At 43.7% G+C, this 27,845-nt stretch overlaps 2 protein-coding genes across 4 annotated transcripts in view; both read right to left on the bottom strand.

The window, feature by feature from the left end:
* The window catches only part of NSUN4 (NOP2/Sun RNA methyltransferase 4), a 36,611-nt gene extending 14,823 nt beyond the window's left edge, over positions 1–21,788 (bottom strand). For 2 of the 3 annotated variants that reach the window (XM_059921928.1, XM_059921921.1), the window contains exons 1-4: positions 21,635–21,788; positions 17,360–17,703; positions 12,252–12,406; positions 9,046–9,206 (exon numbers count right to left, since the gene is read on the bottom strand). In XM_059921928.1, coding sequence (XP_059777911.1) covers positions 9,046–9,206; positions 12,252–12,406; positions 17,360–17,703; positions 21,635–21,727 — 753 coding nt within the window. In that variant the 5' untranslated portion in view covers positions 21,728–21,788. The remainder of the gene's footprint in view (positions 1–9,045; positions 9,207–12,251; positions 12,407–17,359; positions 17,704–21,634) is intronic. The other variant, XM_059921916.1, reaches the window with a different exon arrangement.
* LOC132347087 (sperm head and tail associated protein-like) lies at positions 18,563–20,461 on the bottom strand. Its single transcript, XM_059893443.1, has 2 exons — positions 18,788–20,461; positions 18,563–18,679 (listed from the first exon to the last, which is right to left on the bottom strand). The coding sequence occupies exons 1-2, from the start codon at positions 20,459–20,461 to the stop codon at positions 18,563–18,565; spliced, it is 1,791 nt and encodes a 596-aa protein (XP_059749426.1).
* Positions 21,789–27,845: the final 6,057 nt, after the last annotated feature.

Below are 27,845 nucleotides of genomic sequence, written 5' to 3'. Positions count from 1 at the left end.
TCTTTTCTTTGTAGTTTATTACAAGATACTGAATACAGTTCCCTGTGCTATAGGGAACTATATTCCCTATAGCACACTTCCCACTAGGCCACCAGGGAACTCCCAGGACCTTGTTGTTTATCTGTTTTATATACAGTAGTTTGTACCTGCTAATCCTAAAACTCCTAATTTATCCCTCCCCCCTTCCCCTTTGGTAACCATAAGTTTGTTTTCTATGTCTGTGAGTCTGTTTCTGTTTTGTAAATAAGTTCGTTCGTATCTTTTTTTTAGATTCCACATGTAAGTGATCTGTGATATTTGTCTGCCTCTGTCTGACTTACTTCATTTAGTATGATAATCTCTAGGTCCATCCATGTTTCTGCAAAAGGCATTATTTCATTCTTTGTTGTGGCTGAGTAGTATTCCACTGTATATATGTACCGCATCTTCTTTATCCATTCATCTATCAATAGACATTTAGATTGCTTCCAAGTCTTGGCCCTTGTAAATAATACTGCTATGAACATAGGGGTGCATGTATCTCTTTGAATTATAGTTTTGTCTGGACATCTGTCAAGGAGTGGGATAGCTGCATCATATGGCAACTCTATTTTTAGTTTTTTGAGAAACCTCCATACCATTTTCCATAGTGGTCGCACCAATTTACATTCCCACCAACCGTGTAAGAGGGTTCTCTTTTCTCCACACCCTCTCCAGTGTTTATTATTTGTAGACTTTTTAATGAATGCCAATCTGACTGGTGTGAGGTGATACCGCATTGTAGTATTTCTTTTTATTTTTTATTTTTGGCTGCGTTGGGTCTTCATTGTTGCGCGTGGGCTTTCTCTAGTTGCGGCAAGTGGGGGCTACTCTTCGTTGCGGTGCGCGGGCTTCTCATTGCGGTGACTTCTCTTGCTGCGGAGCACGGGTGCTAGGCGTGCAGGCTGCAGTAGTTGTGGCACACAGGCTCAGTAGTTGTGGCTCGCAGGCTCTAGAGCACAGGCTCAGTAGTTGTGGCACACAGGATTAGTTGCTCCATGGCATGTGGGATCTTCCTGGACCAGGGATTGAACCCATGTCCCCTGCGTTGGCAGGCGGATTCTTTTTTTTTTTTTAATTAATTTGTTTATTTATTTATTTTTGGCTGTGTTGGGTCTTCGTTGCTGTGCACGGGCTTTCTCTAGTTGCAGCGAGCGGGGGCTACTCTTCATTGAGGTGTGTGGGCTTCTCATTGCCGTGGCTTCTCTTGTTGCGGAGCACGGGCTCTAGGTGCACCGCTTTCAGTAGTTGTGGCTCGTGGGCTCTAGAGAACAGGCTCAGTAGTTGTAGTGCACAGGCTTAGTTGCTCCGCGGCATGTGGGATCTTCCTGGACCAGGGCTTGAACCTGTGTCCCCTGCATTGGCAGGTGGATTCTTAACCACTGCGCCACCAGGGAAGTCCCCACGTTGTAGTTTTGATTTGCATTTCTCTAATAATTAGCAACGTTGGTCATCTTTTCATGTGCCCATTGGAGGTGGCTTCTATCTTTTATCAATCCCTAGTAACCCAAAGCCTTGGAGGGCAGAAAACAGGGCACTTGAGGTACAGAAGTGGAATGGAAATCCATAGAAAAGTCAAAATCCTTAAAGGGCTACATGCTCAATCAAAGTATGAACTAGGGGGAAAAAAGAATCAGCCACAATGGGACTTCCCTGGCAGTCCAGTGGTTAAGACTCTGTGCATCCAATGCAGGGGGCACAGGTTCAATCCCTGGATGGGGAACTAAGATCCCACATGCCACGTGGCACAGCCAAAAAAAGAAAAATCAGACACAACAGAAGAGAGCAACTTTCAATATATAATACAGTATTGCTAACTATAGTCATCATGTTGTACATTATATCCCCAGGACTTATTTCTTTTATAACTGGAAGTTTGTACCTTTTAATCACCTTCACCCATTGCGCCCACCCTCCACTCCCTGCCTCAGGTCTGTTTTGGCTTTAACTCTAGGCAAAAAGAAAAAAAAGTCTCCCTGAGAATTTGTAACCACTCAGATAGGAGGTTCGAACTCATGATGCCTGCATGATCCAGAAAACCCCCTGTAGAGCAATAAATGGTCCTGGATTGAGCGATCCCCCAAACACCTGGCAAAGCAAATGCAGGTTCCTTTCTGGAGGAATGAAAATCAACCATTAAACCAGGGCTCTTATAATTAACTAGGCAATGATCATAAGCTGACAAAAAACAAAATCAGGTTTTACACTTCTAGTAAAAGCAGAATAGCTTGTAAACCAACGCTCCTGGTGGAACAATTAGAAATGCTTGACAAAATATTTAAAATATCTATCTGAAATCATTAGAGATCTACTAAAGAACCAAGAACTGAGGGGCTAAGATCCTAGAGAGGAAAAAGTACAGGTAGGTAAGCCAGAACCATTCAGCTCTACTGTGACAAATAAGGGGTTGAGAAGATGAACAGAACTTTCAGCAGTCTTATGGAACTGTGGGGACAAAAACTGGAGTTCAGAGTCCACACCAAGGAGTAGAGGTCCTAGTAAAGAAACACCTCATGCCTTGAGCTAGAGTGCTGAAATTAAATACCCTAGGCATAAAGGTAAACTGGAAAAAGAACAGACCTCACAAACTCCAGCTTTGAATCAGCCTAATTTCTGGCTGAATTAAGATGATCTGCTCTGATGTTAACTGTCAGCCTGAGGAAAATCAAATCCTTTCTAGAGGAAGATATCTAGAGCCTCAGATTATCCCTGCAATTTTTCACACAAAATGTCTGGCATTCTAACAAAAAAATTACTAATACCAGGAGACAAAACCAAATGACCAAAAACCAAGAGAAAAAACAGATCACAGAAGCTGACCCATGAGATCCAAATATTAGAATTATCATAGTATTTGAAAAAATCATGCATATGTTCAAGAAGTTAGATGAAAAGACATAAAATTTTATCATTTCTAATTTCTATAGAACTAGAATTTTTTTTTAAATAATCAGCTGGAAATTCTAAAACTGGAAAATATAATAACTGAAATCAAGAACTCAATAGTTGCAGTGAGAATATAAGTTACTGCAGCCACTATGGAAAACAGTATGGTGGTTCCTCAAAAAATTAAAAATAGAACTATCATATAATCCAGAAATTCTACTTCTAGGTATTTATCTGAAGAAAACAAAAACTCTACTTTGAAAAGCTATCTGCACCCCCACGATCACTGCAGCATTATTTACAGTAGCCAAGACATGGAAACAACCTAAGTGCCCATCAACAGATGAATGGATAAAGAAAATGTGGAATATATATACAACTGAATATTATTGAGCCATAAAAGAGAAGGAAATTCTTCCATTTGAGACAATATGGATGGACCTTGAGGGCATTATGCTAAGTGAAATAAGTCAGACAGAGAAAGACAAATACTGTATGATCTCACTTATATGCAAAATGTAAAAGAAAGAAAGAACTAGTAGATACAGAGAACAGAGTAGTGGTTACCTGAGGCAGGGAGTGGAGGGTGGGCGCAATGGGTGAAGGTGATTAAAAGGTACAAACTTCCAGTTATAAAAGAAATAAGTCCTGGGGATATAATGTACAACATGATGACTATAGTTAGCAATACTGTATTATATATTGAAAGTTGCTAAGAGAGTAGATTTTTAAAGTTCTCAGAAGTTCCCTGGTGGCCTATTGGTTAGGATTCCGAGCTTTCACTGCTGTAGCCCAGGTTCAGTCCCTGGTCAGGGAACTGAGATCCCACAAGCTGCGTGGTGCAGCCAGAAAAAAAGGTTCTCATGATAAGAAAAAAATTTGTGGGACTTCCCTGGTGGTCCAGTGGTTATGACTCCGCACTTCCATTGCAGGGGGCACGGGTTCGATCCCTGGTCAGGGAACTAAGATCCCACATGCCGCATGGCAGCCAAAAAAAAAAGAAAAAAAATTGTTAACTATGTGTGGTGATAGATGTTAATTAGCTAAACTTATTGTGATAATCATCTCACAATATATACATATATCAAATCATTATGTTGTACACCTAAAACTAATACAATATTAATATATATGTCAATTATTTCTCAATTTTTAAAAAGACCTCAACAGATGTATTTAACAGCTTATTAGACACAGGTAAGAAAGGACTGGTGAATCAGTTCAAACATGACATCCAGATTGAATCATGATGGAAAAAAGGAGAGAAATATAGGAAAGAATGTAAAAGGTGTCCAAACTCATTAGTCATCAGTGAAACAAAAATTAACATCACAATGCAAATACCATTACACACCCACCAAAATGGCTAAAATGAGGAAAAAATAGTGTACACACACACACACACACACACACACACACACACATACATACACACACACACAGCATGCAGGACGCAGGATATTAGTTCCCCACCGCAGATCAAACCCGTGCCCCCTGCAGTGGAAGCACAGAGTCTTAACCACTGGACCACCAGGGAAGTCCCAAAATAGTATGTTGATAAGATTGTGGAACACCAGGAATTTTCATGCACTGTAGGTAGGAATGTAAACTCGCACAATCACTTGGAAAACTTTGACAGTACTGACTAAAACTGAACATATACATACTCTATGATTCAGAAATTCAACAGAAATGTGTACATAGTGCAACAAAACACATTTACAGGAATGTTCGCAGCAGTGTTGTTTGTAATAGCCCCAAACTGGAAGTGACCCAAATGTCTATTACGAATAGAATGGACTATAAATTCTGTATATACACCATAATATATAATACAGCAACAACAATGAATAAACCACTGCCAGGGTCAACAACATGGATGAATCTCACAAACATAATGAGAGAAAAAAGTCAGACAACAGTACATACTATATGATTACATTTATATGAAGTACATCCATGGTTTTATAAGTCAGAATAGTGATCACCTCTAGGAAGACAGAAAGGGGCATAAGAGAGTTTCTGGGATGCTGGTAGTATCATAGTTCTTGAAAGGATAGTAATAATATATTTCACTATAAGATCATTCTTTAAGCAGCAAATTGATGATTTGATCACTTCTGTGTTATACTCCAACAGAAAAATTATTGGAAAATTATGAAAGGTGATAAAAATGGCCACAAAATTTAAAGGGAAACAAGCCTCCTTGAGCAAGCGTTAGCAGAAACAACCACCAGTAGAATTAAACCCCCAAAGAATTTTCATATTGAAATTATCTAATGTAGAACTAAAATATAAACCTTCCTGGGACTTCCCTGGTGGCACAGTGGTTAGGAATCTGCCTGCCAATGCAGGGGACATGGGTTCGAACCCTGATCTGGGAAGATCCCACATGCCACGGAGCAACTGAGCTCGTGCACCACAACTACTGAGCCTGTGCTCTAGAGCTCGTGAGCCACAACTACTGAAGCCCATGTGCCTAGAGCCCATGCTCCGCAACAAGAGAAGCCACCGCAATGAGAGGTCCGTGCACCGCAAACGAGAGTAGCCCCCACTCGCCCCAACTAGAGAAAGCTCGTGCACAGCAACGAAGACCCAATGCAGCCAAAAATAAATAAATAATTAATTTATATATATATATATATATAAACCTTCCTAAATAAAGTAAGTAAAACAAACACAGTAAATAATCTGACAGAGCCGAAACCGAATATATCAGTGACAACTGTTTTAAAAGAATAAAATTTACAGATTGGTTCACAAAGCAAAACCCAACTCCATGCAGTATATAAGAGACATATCTAAAAGGAAGTGATTCAACAAGGCTAAAAATAAAGAGATGGGTAAAGGTATAACTGCAACACCTATAAAAAGAAAGCTGTGAGTGGGGAGGCAGGTAGGTATTTTGCCATGAAAATGCAGAGCTCTGGCACTCCAGCTGATGGCCAGGTAGAGTTGGGGGAGAGATAGAGTTACCAAGAGTGTATGGAGCCCTGAGATAGTATTCTTCTTTGCATCTAAAGTGCTTCACCCTTGCCTAACACGTAGTATGTGTTACTATGTTATAGTATGCACAACTATTTGTTCAACAAATAAATTAACAAAGACATCTTCAGGACATTAAAGCTGTTTTCAAATGTTTGAAGCACTTTCATGTGAAATGGGAGGCAGCTCATTGTTCTAAAAGGCATAGCTAGGACCGATGAATGGAAATAATAAACATAATAAGGATTGCGATGACAATATTATTAAATGCTTTCTATATACCAGGAGCTATGCTAAATGCATTCTTATTTAATCTTCACCTATGGGATAGGCACTACTATTATCCTTATTTTACAGATGAAGAAACTAAAGCTTAAACTGAAAGGTTAACTTGCCCAAACTTCTCTGGCTGATAAGTGATAGAGCCAGGACTCCGATCCAAGCAGTCTGACTCTAGAATCCCTGTACTCAACCATATACCATAAAATCTATACATTTTAATTCAATAAGAGGAAGAATTTTCTAACAGCAGAGGTGTTCAACCACCAAACCTCAGTGAGCCCCTGTCAATGAAAGTGTGAAAGCACAGGCTGAATAACCATGATAGTTACTACCTGCCTAATCTTCACGGCCAGATGATGTACTAAGCACTTTCCCTGGATATGCTCATTATGAATCCTCATAATAATCTTACATAGCAGTATTTCCTATTTTACAAATGAAGAGGCTGAAGTTCAGCGAGATCAAGCAGCTTTCCCAAAGTAGGTAAGTGGCAACCTTGTGATACAGAAACAAGTTAGGCCGACAGCAGAGGTCATGCTCTCTCCAATCTGCTGCCCCCATACCAAAAAAGCTGAATAGGGGATTCCTACACAGGTGGGAAGCAGGTCTCTCAAGGTATCCAAGATTCTATAAGCCTTGGTCTTTCTTTCAATTTTTTAGAGTGGCTGAGGCAAGATGGCAAGAACTGGACAGATTGGACAAATGTGTCAGATGACAACACAGAGACAATAGCTACATATTTTTTACATTTTTAGAAGTATATGTTTTAAGTAAATGTTTTTAGAATGTGCCAATTAAAAGAAAATACAAATAACTTAAAAATATGAAATGAGGGGCTTCCGTGGTGGCGCAGTGGTTAAGAATCCGCCTGCCAATGCAGGGGACACGAGTTCGAGCCCTGATCCGGGAAGATCCCACATGCCGCAGAGCAACTAAGCCCATGCGCTACAACTACTGAGCCTGCACTCTAGAGCTCACGAGCCACAACTACTGAAGCCCATGTGCCTAGAGCCCGTGCCCCGCAACAAGAGAAGCCACCACAATAAGAAGCCTGCACACCACAACCAAGAGTAGCCCCCACTCGCCACAACTAGAGAAAAACCTGCGCACAGCAACAAAGACTCAATGCAGCCAAAAATAAATAAAATAAAATAAATAAATTTTTAAAATTAAAAAAAATATATGAAATGACTTTCAACTTCATTCATAACAGAATGCAAATTAGATGCTTCAGTTTGGCAAAAACCAAAAAGTTGGACAACATCAGTGGTGGCAGGATATGAGGAAACAGTACTCTTATTCATTGCCAGTAGAAATGAAACTGATTTGGCCTCCATAGGGAGTGATTTAGTAACCTCTGTCAATATCCTAAGTACATATAAACTGTTATACAGCAATTATACTCCAAAAACAAAAACAAAAGCTTGAACTTCAAGGCACATTATTAAATTAAAAAAAATACAAAGTTCAGAATAGTAAACATAATATACTATCATTCCTTTTTTTTTTTTAAACATTTTTATTGGAGTATAATTGCTTTACAATGTTGTGTTAGTTTCTGCTGTATAACAAAGTGAATCAGCTATATGTATACATATATCCCCATATCCCCTCCCTCTTGTATCTCCCTCCCACCCTCCCTATCCCACCCCTCCATGTGGTCACAAAGCACGGAGCTGATCTCCCTGTGCGATGCAGCTGCTTCCCACTAGCTATCTATTTTACACTTGGTGGTGTATATATGCCAATGCTACTCTCTCACTCAGTCCCAGCTTACCCTTCCCCCTTCTTGTGTCCTCAAGTCCATTCTCTACGTCTGCGTCTTTATTGCTGTCTTGCCCCTAGGTTCATCAGACCATTTTTTTATTTTCAGATTTCAGATATATGTGTTAGCATACGGTATTTGTTTTTCTCTAGCGAAAGGTATGTTTTTCTCATTCTGACTTACTTCTCTCTGTATGACAGACTCTAGGTCCATCCACCTCACTACAAATAACTCAATTTCGTTTCTTTTTATGACTGAGCAATATTCCATTGTATATATGTGCCACATCTTCTTTATCCATTCATCTGTCAATGGACACTTAGGTTGCTTCCATGTCCTGGCTATTGTAAATAGAGCTGCAATGAACATTATGGTACATGACTCTTTCTGAATTATGGTTTTCTCAGGGTATATGTCCAGCAGTGGGATTGCTGGGTCATATGGTAGTTCTATTTTTAGTTTTTTAAGGAACCTCCATACTGTTCTCCATAGTGGCTGCATCAATTTACAGTTCCACCAACAGTGTGGGAGCGTTCCCTTTTCTCCACACCCTCTCCAGCATTTATTGTTTGTAGATTTAAAATACACATTTATATTTGTATATACACAAAGAAAATATTTTAAGAGGATACAGTAGAAAATATAGACAATAGTCATCTATAGGGAGAGGAAGTAGATGGCTGTGAGACAGGAGTAAGAGGGAAACATACTTTTCCCTGGATACCATGCTGTGCCTTCTGCATTTTGTACCATGTACTGTATTAATATTCAAAAATAAATGAGATAATTCATATTAATTTAATGAGGGTTACTGTATAACCAAGTGAGTTGCAAAATAAAATAAGCCTAATAATTTTTTTTCCAGTCAGACAAGTTCAAACTCTTTTTGCTAACTGCCTCTAATGAAGATAGTAGCCAGTTATCTAAACTGAATTAACAATTCTACAGATGGCTGTTTTCACCAAATCATCCATGGAGAGTTGGCCAGGTCCACAGTCAGCCGTACATCCTCAAATATATATGGCTAGATCTTACCCCCTCAGGGCCTAGAGCCAGGATGGGGATGCCAGATTTGGCTAGCTGGATGTCCCAGGTCAGGAATCACTCACCCGGTCATAGATGTCCCCCTCCAGTTCTCCCCACTTCCTGCCATCCCATGATGTGACTCGAACTCGATTCCTATCCCTGACATCTTGAGGCACATAGCTGTGAAGGACCTTCTGTAGTCTGCCTGCTCGTGAAGTGGAGAGATCATTGGCAGCGAGATTGCCTGTGGGAGCATAAATTTTAGGATTGTTTTTTCTACTTCTGTAAAAAATGCCATTGGAATCTTGACAGGGATTGCACTGAATCTATAGACGTTTTGGGTAGTATGAACATCTTATGCCCGCAGGAATAAAGCAACTTCAGAGGCCACAGCAAAAGAAAACATCCCACCAGCAATGGTGCTAATGGAGAGTCAGACCAATTCTCAGGCATAGCCAATCAATGCAGACCCCAGGGGCAGGGTCAGGTGGAGGAGAAACATTTACTACATGCACAGCACAGTACTAGACACTCTGGAGTGGGGGCTGCAAAGGCAAACACCGACATAGGCCAGAAAGGTTATGTAAATAAATAAAGCAGACCAGGTTAAAACATTTATTTCTAAAGAAATACATTCTCTCCCACTTTTCTTGAAATATGTGTCTCTCTTCATCTTTGGTAGATACTACACATTATTTACCCAAAATTTATTCTCCTCTTATTCCTTAGTAATAGAACTCCAATTTTATTTGAGGGAGGGGGAAGCAATATTCCCCAAAAGACTACATTTCCCAGCCTCCTTTGACAACTAAGTAAGACTCAATGACTAAGTTTTGGTCAATGAGTTGTAGGCAAAATTATTGTGTGGGACTTCCGGGAAAACGTTTAAAAGGAGCTGATACAATCAGGAGATGTGTCCCTTTTGTCCAGTCTTTTCTTCCTGCCTGGAATTTGAATGTGATGACTGGAGTTCCAGCAGTCATGAGGACCATGAGGCAATCCTGGGGATGGAAGCCAGCAATAAAATAGGTTGCAAAAAAGAAAGAAGAAGCCCAAGTCCCCTGATAATTGTGGGGTCTCCATACCAGCCCTGGACTGCCTATATCCCAGCTCTCTTATGTAAGAGAGAAATAAACATTTCTTCTTTAAGCCGGTTAGTTGAGTTTTCTATTGTATATGACCAAACCTAATCCTAAATGATTCATCATCTTCCTTTCATTTTCCCTTTTGTGATAGACATGAGTTCAAGAAATATCTCACTTTGCTCTTGGCTCTACTATAAGAAATACTATTACTGCAAGCTTAATGATAAATGGCAATTGACACCTGGCCTCAGAGTCAAGGAGTGAAAGGGAGCAGTGGGCACTGTGGTGAAGAACTAGAGAATACATACCTTATCCAATGGTGAACCAGCTTAGTCTTCCCACAAAGAAATATGTCCCAATTTTTGAGGGCATTCAAAGAAGTCAAAATTGGATTCTCTGCTCAAGAGGAATTTGCAGCAGGATATCAACTGAGAAAAGAAAAGCTGGGTTCCACTTCTGCCTCTACCTCCAACTCATGTAAAAGATTCAAGTTATTTAATCTCTCTAGAGCTCAATTTCCCCCTCCATAAAATATGAGGGCTGGTCCCTTCTTACCCTGTAATTCCTATCTCCTTGGGCTCACAGAGCCACTTGAGTGAGGAGCTGGGATAAGGGTGAGGTGTTGGTAATTCAGCATACCTTAGAAAAGCAACTCTCAGTTACTTCTCCTTGGCCCTTCTTCCTCTTCTGAGTTCCAGTCCCTCCTCATCCAAGTAACCCTACCTTATCCATTCCCCCTTCTGATGGATTCTCACAGCACTCAGTCAGATTAACACAGCCCAGTACACAGGCTGGGCTCCCTTGAATTGGACCCATTAAACCATATCAACATTTCTTCTCCATTCTCTCTGGACTGCCAGAAGCTAGTGATCAAATGTGGTACCTCTCTGAATCACCTGTAGGACCTACCTTGAGGCTGGAAGCTAACTCAAACTGTGCAAGTTGGCTAATGAGAACTAGAAAAGAAGGATCCAGGCCCAACAAAAAGGCTAGGGCATATGGCAAGTTAAGCCTGGCTGAGCTCCAGGATCAGTGTGAAAAATAGAGCCCCCTTGTGGATATTTCTCAAGATAAAAATACTGCCTATTTAAGGCAGGATGTCGGCCAACGGATGGCTGAAGTGAACACTTACAATGTACAAGGCCCAGCCTGGCCTATACTACTGAGTAAGACTTGGGCCTGTCCTCAAGGAATTTATAGTCTTGAGGAGGAAGAAGATGCATACCCAGTAAAGCTCTGATGCAAGGCTAATGTGCTAGCAGTTGCAAAGGTGATGCCCATGGTGTGGGAGCACAGGAGACAGAGGCAGCACTTCTCAACTGGCCAGCAGAGATCATGAGGGAAGATTTCCAGGAGGTGGCACACTTGAGCTGAGGCCGGAAAGCTTAAAGGGCGTTGACAGGCCAGCTGTGATAAAGTGGGGGTATTCCAGAGAGAATCCATAACATGGCAAAGTTGGAGGCTTATTCAGGCAACAGAGAGTAGCAGGTTTTGGCAGAAACACACAAAGCCTGGGGCAGAATGACACAGTAAAGCTATAACGGGGGACTTCCCTGGTGGCGCAGTGGTTAAGAATCCACCTGCCAATGCAGGGGACATGGGTTCGAGCCCTGGTCCAGGAAGATTCCACATGCCTGGAGCAACTAAGCTTGTGCACCACAACTACTGAGCCTGCGCTCTAGAGCCTGTGAGTCACAACTACTGAAGCCCGCGCACCTAGAGCCTGTGCTCCACAACAAGAGAAGCCACTGCAGTGAGAAGCCCACTCACCGCAACTAGAGAAAGCCCGCGCGCAGCAACAAAGACCCAACACAGCCAAAAATAAATAAATTTATTAAAAAATGAAAATAAAGCTATAACAGGCTGCTGCAGCCAGATCTTATCACTTTAGATGGCAGGCTAAGGAAATGGAACTTAATCTTAGACACAAAGTAAACAGATGCAGAGGGATGAAAGTGTCATGTGGTAGATTAATCAGGGCTCTGTGTTAATCTGCCTTCAGAGACCTTGCTCTGCTCAGCAGTCTTCCCTGGCCAACTAACGGAGAAAGAGAGAAAATCATTGCAAACAGAAAAAACACACCAGCTTAGCAAGCAAGCACTATCTTACCTGTGACCCGGACCAGAAGCCCATCATATTTAGTGTGCCCTTGACTGGGTGAGGTCGGGAGCCCTCCCTGCCAAGACACCAGCCCTCTGACTTACGGCAACAGCCAGTCTGAAGCAATGCTAGTGTCTTTCCCCCAGGGGCGGCACACAGGTCAAGCACAGTGTCACCAGGCTGCAGGCCGAGGGCCAGGACAGGCAGCAGGGAGGCAGCATCCATCAGGTAGTAATCCATGACACCCAGGCTGCCAAGCCTAGAAGAGAGGAGACCACCTTAGAGTCAAATTCCAAGTCAGGAGACCCACTGAAAGTCAAGGTCACAAGTCCATGCCCTCAGGGGCTACTGAGCTCTACTCAGCAAAAACTCATTTCTCAGACCCACACTCAGTTGTGTACTTACTCACTCTTCATCTACATAGCAACCAGAGCAGCCTTTTAAAACATAGATCAACTCACTCTATTTCAGCCACACCAGCCATCTTGCTATTCCTTAATTAAGCCATGCATACTCCTGTCTCAGGCTTTTGTAGTTGTTGTGCTTTCTGCCTACAACACTCTTCCTCCAAATATCCCTCATTTGCTTCCTCACTTCTTTCAGGTCCTCCTCAAAAGTTACCTCATCAAAGAGGCACTGGCATACCCTGACTACTCCATCTAAAAGTAGCAGCCCCCTACTCCCATCTATCTATCTTGCATTCTTTTTCTTTAAAGTATTTATTATTCACTTTATATGTATAGGTTTGTGTGTATTTACCCCTTCTCTCTCTCCCTATTAGAACGAAGGTAGGGACTTTGTCTTGCTTTGTTCATTATAACATCCCCAACACCTGAAACAGTGAATGGCATGTAGTAGGAACTCAGTTTTATTAGGTTACATATTGAGATACAAAGTGCTTTGTGGGTTCAGAAAAGAGTGCCATCCACTGTGCCTGTCAGAGTCAGAGTTACCTGAGTTAGATCTGATGAAGGAATGGGTCTTCATTCAGTTAAAAAAAAAAAAGGGAAGAGGAGCATTCCAAGCAGAAGTAAAAAGAAAAAGCAAAGGCACAGATGAATGCAAACTCATACCTTCTTTCAGACACAGTGAGAAATCTGGTGTGTTAGAAATACAAGGTACATGAGATTGAAGTTGGAAAGCAGACAGAGGCCAAGGCTGTAAAAGGTCTTAAAAAAAAGGGAAGAGGAGCATTCCAAGCAGAAGTAAAAAGAAAAAGCAAAGGCACAGATGAATGCAAACTCATACCTTCTTTCAGACACAGTGAGAAATCTGGTGTGTTAGAAATACAAGGTACATGAGATTGAAGTTGGAAAGCAGACAGAGGCCAAGGCTGTAAAAGGTCTTAAACCCTATGCTAAGGAGTTTGGACTATAACCTGTAGGCAGTTACCAAAAGTTTTTAAAGAAAATGACATGATTGGCTAGTTAGAGTTTTAGAAAGCTAGGTGGGCTACAAAGAACAAATTAGAAACAGAGACACCAGTGGGAAAGCTGTTACAAGAGTCCAAATGAGAGGGGCTTCCCTGGTGGCGCAGTGGTTGAGAATCCGCCTGCCAGTGCAGGGAACACGGGTTCGATCCCTGGTCTGTGAAGATCCCACATGCCACGGAGCAACTAAGCTCGTGCGCCACAACTACTGAGACTGTGCTCTAGAGCCCGTGAGCCACAACTACTGAGCCCACATGCTGCAACTAATGAAGCCCACGCGCCTAGAGCCCATGCTCTGCAGCAAGAGAAGCCACCGCAATGAGAAGCCCGCGCACTGCAATGAAGAGTAGCCCCCGCTTGCCGCAATTAGAGAAAGCCCGCGCGCAGCAACACAGACCCAACACAGCCAAAATAAATAAATAAAATAAATAAATTAATTAAAAAAAAAAAAGAGTCCAAATGAGAGCTAATAAGGCATGGAGAGAGGCAGCACCCATGTGGGTAGAGAGAGAGGGACAACAGACAGGTTGTTGTCACAGAAGGCCTTCTCACTCCCAACCCACTTGTCATAAGGGCAACTGTGGTGCAGCCATTCAGCCTGAGACACGGTTCAGCACGGACAGCTTTTGGCGACAGCCTCAAGGAGGCAGAAACTTGGTCCTTGCTGACCTGACAGGAAGGCTCTGGAAGAAAGATGTGACAAGATATAAGACAGAGCACCACTGAGAATCAGCTACAAGACCTAAAATCCCCAGTCTTGAGGTCACAACACCTCTGGCGTTCACAAATGGGCTCAGGCCGTGATAGGATATTTTCAAAGTCAAATCACACTTTGTGCCGCAACTACTGAGCCTACACACCACAACTACTGAAGCCCGTGCGCCTAGAGCCTGTGCTCCGCGACAAGAGAAGCCACCGCAATAAGCCCGCGCACCACAAAGAAGAGTAGCCCCTGCTCGCCGCAACTAGAGAAAGCCTGCGCGCAGCAACAAAGACCCAACACAGCCAAAAATAAATAAATAAAAAATAAATAAACTAAAAAAAAAAAAAAACAGACAGCACAACAATTTCTCAATTTCAGAAGGTTCCTGGACTCCCTAAATACATCCTTGAACTCCCAAGAGATTAAGATCCCCTTGATTTACAGGGAGCCCATCAAGACAAGAAGGAAAAAAACTTAAACATAGAGGGCTGCTTCCCCCACTACTCTCCGGGTGTCCTCAGGCAACTTAGGAAACCACATGGGTCTTACTCTATGGATCTGCCTAAAGCCAGTGCCTCCAAATTGGTCTCTAATCCTGCTCCAATCTATGCCCTCCTCACAGTGACTAAAATGATCTTCCTGAAGCACAACCTTGATGGGAATAACATCGATAGTAAGAGATACTATTTATGAGTGCTATATTGCAGGTACTATACTAGGTGTTTAATACGCATCATTTCCTTTAATCCTCACCACAACCCTGTGAGGCAGGAGAACCCAGATTCTAGAGCCAGACTGCCTGGATCTCAAATCCAGCCCAGTTGCTCATCAGTTGTGTGACCTTCTGCAAGTTACTCAACTTCCCTGTGCCTCAGTTTCCTCATCTGTAATAACAGTACCTATCAGATAGGATTAGTGTAAGAATTAAAGGAAGTAATAGAAGACAAGTACTTAGAACAGTAGCTGGCACATAGTGAGCTATACTGTCAGCTATTACTACCATTACTTTCCAGATTACTTTCCTGATAAGGAAACCAAGGCTCAGTTATCCAATGCCACATGTCTAATAAGTGGTGAAGACAGGATCCAAACCTAGGTTTTCTTAACCACTGTACATTACCTTTCCTCTACTCAGAAACCCTCTTCAGTGGTTCTCTAGAACAGATGAACATATTGCAATTACAGCAATATGAATTAAAAGGCACATCTCTGAAGCTACCCAGCCCTGGTAATTCCAGCCATTTATAAGCAACCCTGGACCACCAGGAAAATCCCCTTCCCCGAACCTGCAAGCTCCTGACATTCAAGATTCCCACACATGGCCCCCATGTACTTTTCCAACCTCATCTCTTACTTCTCTTAAGCATACAGCCTTCCCTCAAACCTGCAGCTAGGACAATTGCAAAAGCCTCCTAATTTACAACCCCATTTCTAGCCTTGCCCCTCTCCAATCTATTTTCCACACAGCAGCCAGAATGATATTTTAAAAATTCAGATCTGATCATGTTATTCCCCAGCTTAAAACCTTTCATGGCTGGGTCTTCCCTGGATGTCCAGTGATTAAGACTCTGAGCTTCCGGGCTTCCCTGGTGGCGCAGTGGTTGAGAATCTGCCTGCCAATGCAGGGGACACGGGTTCGAGCCCTGGTCTGGGAAGATCTCACATGCCGCGGAGCAACTAGGCCCGTGAGCCACAACTACTGAGCCCACACGTCTGGAGCCTGTGCTCCGCAATAAGAGAGGCCGCGATAGTGAGAGGCCCACGCACCGCGATGAAGAGTGGCTCCCGCTTGCCGCAACTAGAGAAAGTCCTCACACAGAAACGAAGACCCAACACAGCCAAAAATAAATAAATAAATAAATATTAAAAAAAAAAAAAAAGACTCTGAGCTTCCACTGCAGGGAGCACAGATTCGACCCCTGGTCAGGAAACTAAGATCCTGCATGCCACATGGTGTGGCCAAAAACAAACAAAAAACCACCACCAACAAAACAAACAAACCTTTCATGGCTCCCTCTTCCTTTTAGAGAAAAAGTCCATGATCCCATAAGGCCTGTAAAACTTCAAAATCTGGCTCCAGTCCTCTTCTGTAGCCTCACATCACACTCCCATCCCCATTCCCATGCCACCAGCTTTAATTTCTACTCAGCTTTCAGGTCTTAGCTTAAATTTCACTTCCTCGGCATTAGATCTCCTAACTATAAGACTTCATAGCATCTTGTACTTTTTTTCTGTAGCACTTATCACAACCATAAATAGTTTTTCAACAGTTATCTCCCTCACTAGGCTGCAAGCTCCATGAGGACTTGTGCACTTAAGAGTGCCTAGCATTTGGTAGACAATAAATATTTGTTGAATGAATGAATCAGTCCTTCAAAGATCAATTCCCACCTCCTACAGCTAACACTGAGCTCTCCTTTTCTCAATTTAGCATTTTATTACAGAGTCTTTTTTCATTCAACTTCATATACATCTGAGCATTGGATAAGATGACTGGAAGGTCTCCTTTGCTTTACCCCAGTCTGGTCTGGTACTAACTTTGTGTCCCTAAGCAAGCCCCATTTCCTAGGCAAGTCCCACCTCTTATTTGGTATCATGAGGTTACTTGTCCTACTCACTTTGATGGGGGCAAGTGAGAAAGCAGTTGTAAATAACACACATTTTAACTGGAGAGGGTGCTCATGTAAAAAGGTTTTTAGTTTTTTTTTTTCTTACTTAGGAAGTAGAAGTGGGGCACTTAAGCAGGTTCAAAGTGCAGGTTCTGAGGTCAGCCTGCCTGGGTCTAAATACTAGCTTCACCACTTACCAGCTTCACCACTTACTATCTAAGGGACCTAAAGCAAGTAAGTACCTTAACTTCTCTGTACCTCAGTTTCCTCAAATGTAAAAGAAAAACAATAATATTACCCACCTCAGAGGGCTGTTGACAGAACAAAAGGAGATAATGCCCAGCATGTATAAGTACTCAGTAAATATAAGCAGTATTAAGATCCCTATTAAACAGGACAGGAGCTGTGTCTCTTCCTGTCTACTTCCAGCAGACACTCAGGACAGCCCCAGACACAACTCCAGATCCTACCTGGCAGGAGGGAAACGGCTGACATCCCCTCTGGCGAAAGTGAAGCATCGAAGGTTTGGACTGCAGGCCCAGGAGGCAGGGGGTGGAGGTGCAGTTTGGCCATTCTCAGGTTCTGGTTCCCCATGGAAGATAGCTTCATTCACGAAGTCCCTGGCACTCAGCTGCTCCAGCTCAGCACTCACACGATCCCAGGCAGCAAAGTTATTGACCAGTGCACCATACTTCTGCTCTGAGAGGAGACTGACCCGGATCGATGGCCAAAGATCCCCAAATTGCACACTGTAGGTCATGTCAAAATTCTGCAGAGCCAGTCGAGTGGCAGGAAATTTGGGCTCTGTGGCAGCCTAAAAGAACGAGAACAGGCCTATTGGTCTTCCAGTCTTGCCTCTATCCCCTACTGCCTGACCCCACCAGTACCTCAGAGCGCTGGGGCAAACGTGGATCCAGCTAGTGCCCACTCCTGTCTTTGCATTCTGTCTTTGCATCCTGCCTCTGCCTGCCAAAGAAGTGTGTGAGAGACAAGCAGTGGGGAACCAGTCTTTCTGTCTCAGTGTTGTGAAAGTAAGCTATAGCTCTCACAATAGCATGTGGGGGTCACCAATAAAGAGCGTACTCCTTTGAGGCCTTGGAGAGGACTCTTGAGAAGAGTCTACAGAAGGTTGGTAGAAACTATGTAGGCCCTGGGTGAAGCATCAAGCTTAAAAATAGAAGATGCTTTCTTTCTGAACAGTCCTTCCATTTTCTAAAGCACTTTCATGTCTCCTAGTTTAGGTGAGCACCACAAGAGATAGCGCAGTGGGACACAAAAAATATCAACCTTCTACATTTGATGGAGAGCTGAGGGTAACTTACCTAAGGTCATGCAGTGACTGACACCACAATGCTCAGAATCACAGGGCTGAGGGTCATTTTGGGAAAGTCCCCAGACTCCAGGAAGGTGGGATGAGGAGAGCTCACAGAAACCTTGAGGTGTGAACAAAAGTGGGGACTTACAGGATGACTGCTATGAGGGTAGCAGAGAGGGGCATGAGTCAGGCTTGAAGAGCACAGAAGTAGACTGAAAGGTAAAAAAGGCCTCAGCTGAGGAGGCCACAAGTTGGTCCTGGTTGCCACAGCTGGGATGCTTGCTATGGCTGGCAGCCCTGTTACTGTCTATGAATTTTGCTTTAGCCTGGATTTTTGGTCAGAACTCTTTCTCTGCCCTCATTTCTTGTTATGGTGGGGACTCTTGCTCCGACCTTGACTTCTGCTACGGTGGGGACTCTTGTTCTTGCCACGACTTTTGCCACGGCGAGGACTCTTGCTTCGGCTCCAACTTCTGTTATGGAGGGCACTCTTGATCGGGCCCTGACTTTTGCTGTGTTGGGTACTTTCGCTCTGGCCCTGACTTTCAAAAAGTTGAGGACTCTCACTCTGTTCCTGATTTATGCTTTGATGGGTACTATTGCTCCCACTCAGACTTCTACTAAGATGGAAACTCTTTCTTTGACTCCAATTTGTGCTAGGGCTATGGGTACTCTCACTCTGGCTCCAACTTGTGCTTTGGAGGGTGTTCTTGCTCTGGCTGTCACTACTCTGGCATTCACTAACAACAACAGTCGAACTACAGTTCGCATTAGTACTACAGCTGGAACTCTTGGATGAAGACAAAGGACAGCTGTAGGGGATCTGGGGAGACTCCTTGCGGCAGTCTCGAGAAGCCACAGAGTAGACATGGAGGCCACAGGGCCTAGTATCAAGATGGCCCCAGGCTCGGGGGGCAATGGGTAAATTTGGGGGGTCAAAGGGTGTTCTCAAAGGGATAAAAGAATAGATATGCGTAGAACAAGGAGGCGCCACAGGCTGGCGATGAGGTTGGGGTGGGCCCCTGGGAGTGCTATAGGTGCCACAGGGGGGCGCCACAGGCTGGTTATGACACTGAAGAGGACCTGCGGATTGATTGAGGGAACCAGAGAGTAGGCAGGGATCGCGGCGGGTGGGGGAAACCACAGAATATACATGGGTACTGCAGGGGGGTCCAATGGGGGGTCCTCGGGGGCTGGTCTGAGCATAACTATTGGGTAAGACAGGATCACAAGGAAGGCGAAGGGGAAGGGAAGTGGGGATAACTGTTTTGAGGGTTCTAGGGACCACAGTAGGTGCGGTAGTCCCTTGGGGAAGTTCTTTGGGGCAGGAATTTGAGCAAGTTTTGATGGATGTCACCATACAAGAAGGACCGGAGAGACCAGGAGGGCAGGAGGGAGGTGGAGGAGAGGTGCTGGCCTTAGGGGACATGGGCCGGTCAGGAGGAGTGTGCTGGGTGACCAGGGAGTGACATCTGTGAGGAGCACATGGCTGTTTTAACTCTGAGGATTTGGGAGACTTTGCTTGGGGGCAAACTGGGGTAGGGAGAGGGGGTTCCTTATAGCTTCTGCAGTGGGGTGCCTGGGGTGGAGACATAAACTGGTTGCCTGGAGGTGAAGGAAAGAAGGCAGAACAAGGACAGTGGGAGGACAGGGGAAGAGGTGGTTCCTGGGGACAGGGTGCACCAGAAATTGTAGTGCCTGGGGTTATGCAGAGATAAGAGCTCCCACCAGTCTCCCAAGAGTAAATGGACTCAAAGCAAGGCTTCCTGGAAACCTGGGACTGGGGCGAGCAAGGAGAGCCAGTACTCCCAGGGGGTAGGCGGATGGCACAGTAAGGGCTCCCAGGGGCAGGTATGCGGGCATCTGGGGGAAGATGGGAAGAGTGATAAGAGCCCTTCTGAGGTGAGCTGGGACAAGAAGATGTGCCTGCCTGAGAAGAAAGTGGGGAGCCACAGTAATTTTTCCCAAGAGGGGCGTCAAGCTGTGGTTTAGGTTCACAAGCGTCTAGATGCTTAACGTGGCCATGGTAAAAGCTGCCAGTGGGTGGGGAAGATGCTGGGGAAAGAGGAGGATCATTATAACTTCTCCCTGAGGACCAGGAAGAGAGCAGAGTGGAGGTCATGGGCCCAGTTTCCAAAACCCTGTGAGAAAGGGGTGGGGAAATTATAGGTCTAGTTTCCATGGGCCAGTGAGCATGAGGAGGTGAAATTATGAGGCCAGTTCCCAGGGGCCTATGAGTAACAGGAGGTGAAATCATGGGGCAAGTTCCCTGGGTCCCAGGAGTGATGGAAGGTGAAATCATGGGGCCAGTTTCCAAAGGCACATGAGTGAGGGGAGGGGAGGTCACCGGGTTGGTTACTGGGGCTGAAGGGTATCCACCACAGTAAGAGCCATAAGTGTGTTGGTCAATGTAAGGGCCTCGAGGACAGGGACATGGTGTTCTCAGGGGACTGATCCAGCTGAAATAAGGGCTCCGCGGATGGGCAGGGGGTGACGCCACAAGGCGGAACCGGTCAACACAAGGACTTGGAGAGGACGAACCCGAGAGGATAGGCTCCCGGCAGTAGGGCCTTCCTAGGAGTGGAGAACAGGGTTCGAAAGAACATCTTCCTGGGCGCAGGGGAGTCTGTGGGGGTGGGGAGAGGGGCGGTGGGGGCGGGGAGAGGGGCGGTGGGGGCGGGGAAGGAATCGCTCGGGGTAGGGAGGGGGGCTGGCCGGTTATGGAAGAAATTCCAGGGCTACAAGTGAGGCCAGAGAAAGGATCTCTGGATAAGTGGGGAGAGTCCATGGGGTGAGAGGAGTCGCTGCACCTTTTGCCTGGGTTTGGGGAAAGGCCGGGAGGGTGGCTACTGTAACTTCCGGGGCACCAGAGGCGGCTCGAGGCTGAGGAAGGGGTTGAATCCTTTCCCGGAGGGCAGCGGAAGGAGGGAAGGGGAAGTCGCTATGTCACCTTCCTAGGGGTGAGAGAGGCCGGGCTGGAAGGTTTAGGAGGAAAGGAGGAGAAGAGGTCATGCGGGGGGTGGGAGGGGAGAGGGAGGAGGAAAAAGGGGGAGGGGGGAGGGAGGAAGGGAAGTGGAAGGGTTAGTGGGGGCCCAGGGGAAGGTAACCAAGAGCCGGGAAACAAGAGGCGTGACAGAACTGAAAGGAGGACGGAGGTGATGACGTAACATAGAAGGGCGGAGTCTGGAGTCTGCAGACTTAAGAGGGAAAGCCGAAGACTTCTGACGAAATAAAAGGGCGGACAGAGGCGATGACGTAACAGATGTGAGCGGGAGGTGCCTAGTCACGCCCCCTGAGGGGCGGGGGAAAGGAGGCCCAAGGCGATCCAGAGGCGCGGGAGTAGCGAGCCTAACTGGGGGTGCGGGAAGTGGGAGGGCTGGAGAAGTTTCCCGAGGGGTGGTGGCGAGACACTGCTGCCACGGGACCTCACCCATTTCTTCTTATGTCGTTGTCTCCGCGGGACCGTCATGAAGTCCGCACGCTTCAGCATGTCGCGCACACCTTTCCCTACCAGCGCAGCCATGTCGGCGTGTGCTGCCGGGTAATTCCGACCGGAACCGCTAAGGGAGACGCGCAGGTTCCGGAGAGGTGGTGCGCCCCACTGCGGACGAAAAGGGGAGAGAGTTACGCCTCTTTCCTGGGGCTCCGCCCACCGATACGTCGCGGATGCAAACCCAGCCCAGCGTAGGGAGCTTTTGAGGGTCTGGAAAAGAAGAATTTTTCGCGGAGAGTGGTGGCTCCGTTTGGATGCTTGTACAGACTCTGTAAAGTCCCCTAAACCAGTTGGGGGATCAGGGAGGACTGGTAGCTGACAGTTGAGTACTGAAGGAGTTAGTTAGGCAAAATGGAGCGAGAAGAGCCTTCTAGGCAGAAGTACAGAGAGAGATCCTGAGGTAGAGAAAAACGACGCTAGACTTCTAGGCAGAGGCGGTTTTATAGTGAAGCTAATTAAGCTTAAGTTTCAGGACCTGTCATTTGCACTGCCCTTTTCAAGGCTCGTACCTAATTTTTGTATTATTTTTCTTAAAGAGGGTCTCCCAAATTTTTTAAGCTTCCACAGAACTTGACTCCACCACAGGAGCCAGTGGAAAGGAGGGTCATGATCAGATGATTGTTTTTACAAATGAACATCTGATAGCCAGCGATGGGAGTAGGTGGGAGTAGGGCAGGGAGATCAGATGAGAGAAGACCATGGTCTGCATTAGTGTGGTGGCAGTGAAGATGGAGAGAAGAAGATGGATTCCCCTTACAGTTCAGAGAAAGAAGTACAGGACTTGTTGACTGATTGACCCTATCTACACTAGTATATACTACACTACCAGTCAATAGCTGTCCTCTTACCCTGCTTTTATTCTTCTGACTTATTATCACCTGATATGTATTTATTTTCTTATAGTGTGCTAAATAATAATTTTCAAAAGGTTAAAAACATAACTTATAAAAATATAAAATGAACACATGCCAAAGATTTTATTCATCATAATAAACTGCTTATCCATTATTATCCTAAATAATGAGGGAACCAGTGAGATGGTAAGACTTGTTCAAATGAGAATTTGAGTTTCAGAGATTTAGATTATGAGCCAAAGGAATGCTGAAATGAATTTGCTAATAGTTGCAAAAACATTAATATCCTATTAAGCAATAAACTATAATGTTGGGGATTATCTTTTACCAGAGAGAATTAAATTCCATCTCTACTGGACAAAAATTCATTTGCATTTCTATGGATAGGAATTATTTGCATTGCTCTCAGACAAGATTTGCATTGCCATCAGTTTTCTACAAGTTAACCTCTACCCCTACAAAGTTGTAAGATAGCCTAGTCAATGTAAAGTCAATCAAAGGTATACCCCAGCACTACAATAAAAGATCACCCAGTAATCCTCTTCTGCCCATTTACAAGTTCTGGACAATTTTTCTGGATTTGTCTCCCCTCACTAGGATGTAATATTTAAAGAGCAAGAATTTTGTTTGATTCATTGTTGAATTATCAGCACCTAGAACTGTGTATGATACATTGTTGGCTCTCAATAAATATTTATTGAATGAGGGAGTGAAAAATGAGAAAGAGATGTGAGTGTAAACAATTTCTTTGAGAAGTTTGTTACGGGGACCTAGCAGTTGTAAGGTGGAGGGAGGTACATGTATAGAGAAAGGCCTTTTTTAAAAAAAAAGCTCAGGGTTTCCCTGGTGGCGCAGTGGTTAAGAATCCGCCTGCCAATGCAGGGGACACGGGTTTGAACCCTGGTCGGGGAAGATCCCACATGCCACGGAGCAACTAAGCCCATGCGCCACAACTACTGAAGCCCGCGCACCACAGCTACTCAAGCCACTTGCCTAGAGCCCGTGCTCCACAACAAGAGAAGCCACCACAACAAGAAGCCTGCGCACTGCAACAAAGAGTAGCCCCTGCTCACCGCAACTAAAGCCCGCGCACGGCAACAAAGACCCAACGCAGCCAAAAATAAATAAATGAAATAAATTTATAAAAAAATTAAAAAATAAAAATAAAAAGCTCATAGTAATAACCTATATGGGAAAAGAATCTGAAAAAGAATGGATATATGTATAACTAAATCAACTATAATATAAAATAAAAGTTAAATTTAAAAAAAAGACATTTAAATCCAGGTAAGGATCCAGTGAAGAAAGAGTCAATACACTAGAGAGGAGGTATCCCAGACACACCTGTTTTCAAAGGCTTACACCAAATATGGAGTGTCAGAACCACAGCCACAATCTCCCTGGGAAGGGCCCCTTCCCACTCCAAACCTCAGTTTACCCATCTAGAAATTGGGGGAACAAGGGAGAGAGGGTTGGACTAGATCAATGATTCTCAAATGTTTTGGTCTTGCGACCTCTTTAAAATCTTAAAAATTATTGAGAATTATTGAGATGTTTATTTTGTCTATCAATATTTACCAGCTTAGAAATTAAAACTGAGAAATTTTAAAAAATATTTATTCATTAAAAATAACAATAATAAGCCCATTACATGCTAACATAAATATCTTTATGAAAAATAATTATATTTTCCTAAAAGAAATTTAGTCAGAAGAGTGGCATTGTTTTACAAATCTCTTGCAAATTAATGTCTGGCTTAATAAAGCTAGATTCTCAGATATTCTTCTTCAATGTGTTGTAATATGTTGTTCTAGTTGCAGTATATGTAGAAAATCCAGCCTCAGATACGTAGTTAGAAAAGAGAGGGGTATTTTTATAACCTTTATAGGTAACTGTGAATATTCTTTGATACTACACCAAAATTTGACAAGTGATAGTTTCCTTCAAGGTTAGTGGCAGTGTAGAATCTGAAATCATATCAAAGAACTTTTCATAGTCTGTTACATTAAGATCTGTTGGTCTATCATGCATAATTTTGTCAGATCTTACAGTGGTTATTTGGAAATTGTTGGTTCACTGAGTTATGCAGATCTTCCTTTTTTTTTTTTTTTTTCTGGCTGCGTTGGGTCTTCGTTGCTGCATGTGGGCTTTCTCTAGTTGCAGCGAGCAGGGGCTACTCTTCGTTGTGGCTTCTCATTGCGGTGACTTCTCTTGTTGCGGAGCACCAGCTCTAGGCGAGCGGGTTTCAGTAGTTATGGTGCACAAGCTTTGTTGTTCCGCAGCAAGTGGGATCTTCCCAGACCAGGGATCGAACCCATGTTCCCTGTATTGGCTGGCGGATTCTCAATCACTGTGCCACCAGGGAAGTCCTGGATCTTCCTAATGTTTTCACATTCATTATACAATATATATTTTTTAAAAATCACATTTGTTAATATCACTACTGATCTCATCAGAAAAGACTTTAAATGTTAGGCAGCTTTTAAACTCACAGTGGCGCATACAAGTTTTTCAAAATCCTAATTTTTCATTGAAAACGCAGATTTTATCTTTGGCAACAAATACTGTCAATTGTTTTCCTTGAAGTGGCAAGCTTACTTTGTTTACTTTTCAGGAAAATGCTAGCATATTAAAATACAATTGATTTTTGTCAACAGATCTTGTATCTTGAAACCTTGTTAAATGCAATTTTGTTTTGGTAACTTTTTTTGAAACCTTTTCAGATTTTCTGTGCACAAAGTCGTGTCTTTTATGAGGTCACTTTTACTTCTTTTTTCAAATCTGTATACCTTTTTTTTCCTTTGTCTTACTCCACTGGTTACAACTTACAGTACACTGTTGAACACAAGTAGCAGTAGTAGACAAGACATCTTACCTTGCTTCCATTCTTAGGGGGAATGCATTCAGTATTTCACCATTATACGTGATGTTAGCTGTAGTGGTTTCTATTTGTTTGTTTTAATATTTATTTGGCTCTGCCAGGTCTTAGCTGCAGCATGCAGGATCTTTTTTTTTTTTTTTAATTTTTGGCTGCATTGGGTCTTTGTTTCTGCACACAGGCTTTCTCTAGTTGCGGAGAGCGAGCAGGGGCTGCTCTTCATTGTGGTGTGCAGGCTTCTCATTGCGGTGACTTCTCTTGTTGTGGAGCACGGGCTCTAGACACGCGGGCTTCTGTAGTTGTGGCACTCGAGCTCAGTAGTTGTGGCTCGTGGGCTCTAGAGCACAGGCTCAGTAGTTGTGGCGCACAGGCTTAGTTGCTCCGCGGCATGCGGGATCCTCCCGGACCAGGGCTCGAACCCGTGTGCCCTGCATTGGCAGGCGGATTCTTAACCACTGTGCCACCAGGGAAGTCCCTGTAATACATATTTTCTTTTTAAGATTTTCATCACTGGTTTTCAAAAAGTTGAAAATAAGTGACTTGTTGTGGTTTCCTTTGTGTTTATTCAGGTTGGGGTCTGTTGAGCTTCTGGGAACTGTGGGTTTATAATTTTCATCAAATTTGGAAAATTATAATCATTGCTGCTTCAAATATTTGTTCTCTCCCCTCCACTAACCCCCTCCCCCTCTTCCTCTCTTTCCTGGGCCATTTGATATTGTCCCTCAGCTTACTTTTCCTTTGGTCATTTATTTTTATTATTATTATTATTTTATTTATTTATTTTTATTTTTGGCTGCGTTGGGTCTTCGTTGCTGCGCGCAGGCTTTCTCTAGTTGCAGCAAGCGGGGGCTACTCTTCGTTGCGGTGCGCGGGCTTCTCATTGTAGTGGCTTCTCTTGTTGTGGAGCACGGGCTCTAGGTGCGTGGCCTTCAGTAGTTGTGGCATGTGGGCTCAGTAGTTGTGGCTCGAGGGCTCTAGAGCGCAGGCTCAGTAGTTGTGGCGCATGGGCTTAATTGCTCCACGACATGTGGGATCTTCCTGGACCAGGGCTCGAACCTGTGTCCCTTGCATTGGCAGGCGGATTCTTAACCACTGCACCACCAGGGAAATCCCTGTTCATTTATTTTTAGTGTTTTTTTCTCCTGTCCTTCAGTTTTTATAGTTTCTGTTACTGTCTTCAAGAACATTCCAGTACACTAATTTTTCCTTCTTTATCAGTGTCTAATCTTTCGTTAATCCTGTCCAATGAATTTTTTATTTCAGATTTTTTTTTTTTAAAGATTGATTGATTGATTGATTGATTGCTATGTTGGGTCTTCGTTTCTGTGCAAGGGCTTTCTCTAGTTGCGGCGAGCGGGGGCCACTCTTCATCGCGGTGCACGGGCCTCTCACTATTGTGGCCTCTCTTGTTGCGGAGCACAGGCTCCAGGCGCGCAGGCTCAGTAGTTGTGGCTCACGGGCCTAGTTGCTCCGCAGCATGTGGGATCTTCCCAGACCAGGGCGCGAACCCGTGTCCCCTGCATTAGCAGGCAGATTCTCAACCACTGCGCCACCAGGGAAGCCCCGAGATATTTTTAAGCTTTAGAAATTCTATTTGATTCATTTTTATATTTTCTACTTCTCATTATGTTGATTGCCACTAAATCCTTGAGCATATTTGTAATGGCAATTGCAATGTCCTCATCTAGTATTTTATCATCTCTGTCGTTCTGGGTCTGTTTATTTGCTTTTTTTATTTTTCATTGAAGTATAATTGATTTACAATGTTGTGTTAGTTTCAGGTGTATAGCACCATGAGTCAGATATATATATATATATATATATATACACACACACACACACATATATATATATTCTTTTTCAGATTCTTTTCCCTTATAGGTTATTACAAAATATTGAGTATAGTTCCCTGTGCTATATAGTAGGTCCTTGTTGGTTATGTATTTTATATATAGTAGTGTGTACATGTTAATCCCAAACTCCTAATTTATCCCTCCCCCGCTTTGGTAACCATAAGTTTGTTTTCCATGTCTGTGGGTCTATTTCTGTTTTGTAAATAAGTTCATTTGTATCTCTCTCTCTTTTTTTTTTTTTTTAGATTTCACATATAAGCGATATCACATGGTATTTGTCTTTCTCTGTCTGTCTTACTTCATTTAGTATGATAATCTCTAGGTCTATCCATGTTGCTGCAAATGGCATTATTTCATTCTTTTTTGTGGCTGAGTAATATTCTGTTGTATACATACATACCACATTTTCTTTATCCATTCACTTGTCGATGGACATTTAGGTTACTTCCATGTCTTGGCTATTGTAAATAGTGCTGCAGTGAACACTGAGGTGCATGTATCTTTTTGAATTATAGTTTTCGGGACTTCCCTGGTGGCACAGTGGTTAAGAATCCGCCTGCCAA

The sequence above is a fragment of the Balaenoptera ricei genome, chromosome 1 (genome assembly GCF_028023285.1).
Source record: "Balaenoptera ricei isolate mBalRic1 chromosome 1, mBalRic1.hap2, whole genome shotgun sequence".
In the NCBI taxonomy this organism is placed as follows: Eukaryota; Metazoa; Chordata; class Mammalia; order Artiodactyla; family Balaenopteridae; genus Balaenoptera; species Balaenoptera ricei.
The sequence above is the reverse complement of the archived record's forward strand: the minus strand, read 5'-3'. Positions and strand labels throughout refer to the sequence as shown.

Bases quoted from the DNA above. Each gene is read 5' to 3' on its own strand.
- LOC132347087 (XM_059893443.1), bottom strand. From the start codon at position 20,461: ATGATTTCACCTCCTGTTACTCATAGGCCCCTGGGAACTGGCCTCATA. The intron at 18,680-18,787 runs ATAAATCAGGAA...GCCCTCCATAAC, and splicing joins GCAATAGTACCCATCAAAGC to AGAAGTTGGAGCCGAAGCAA.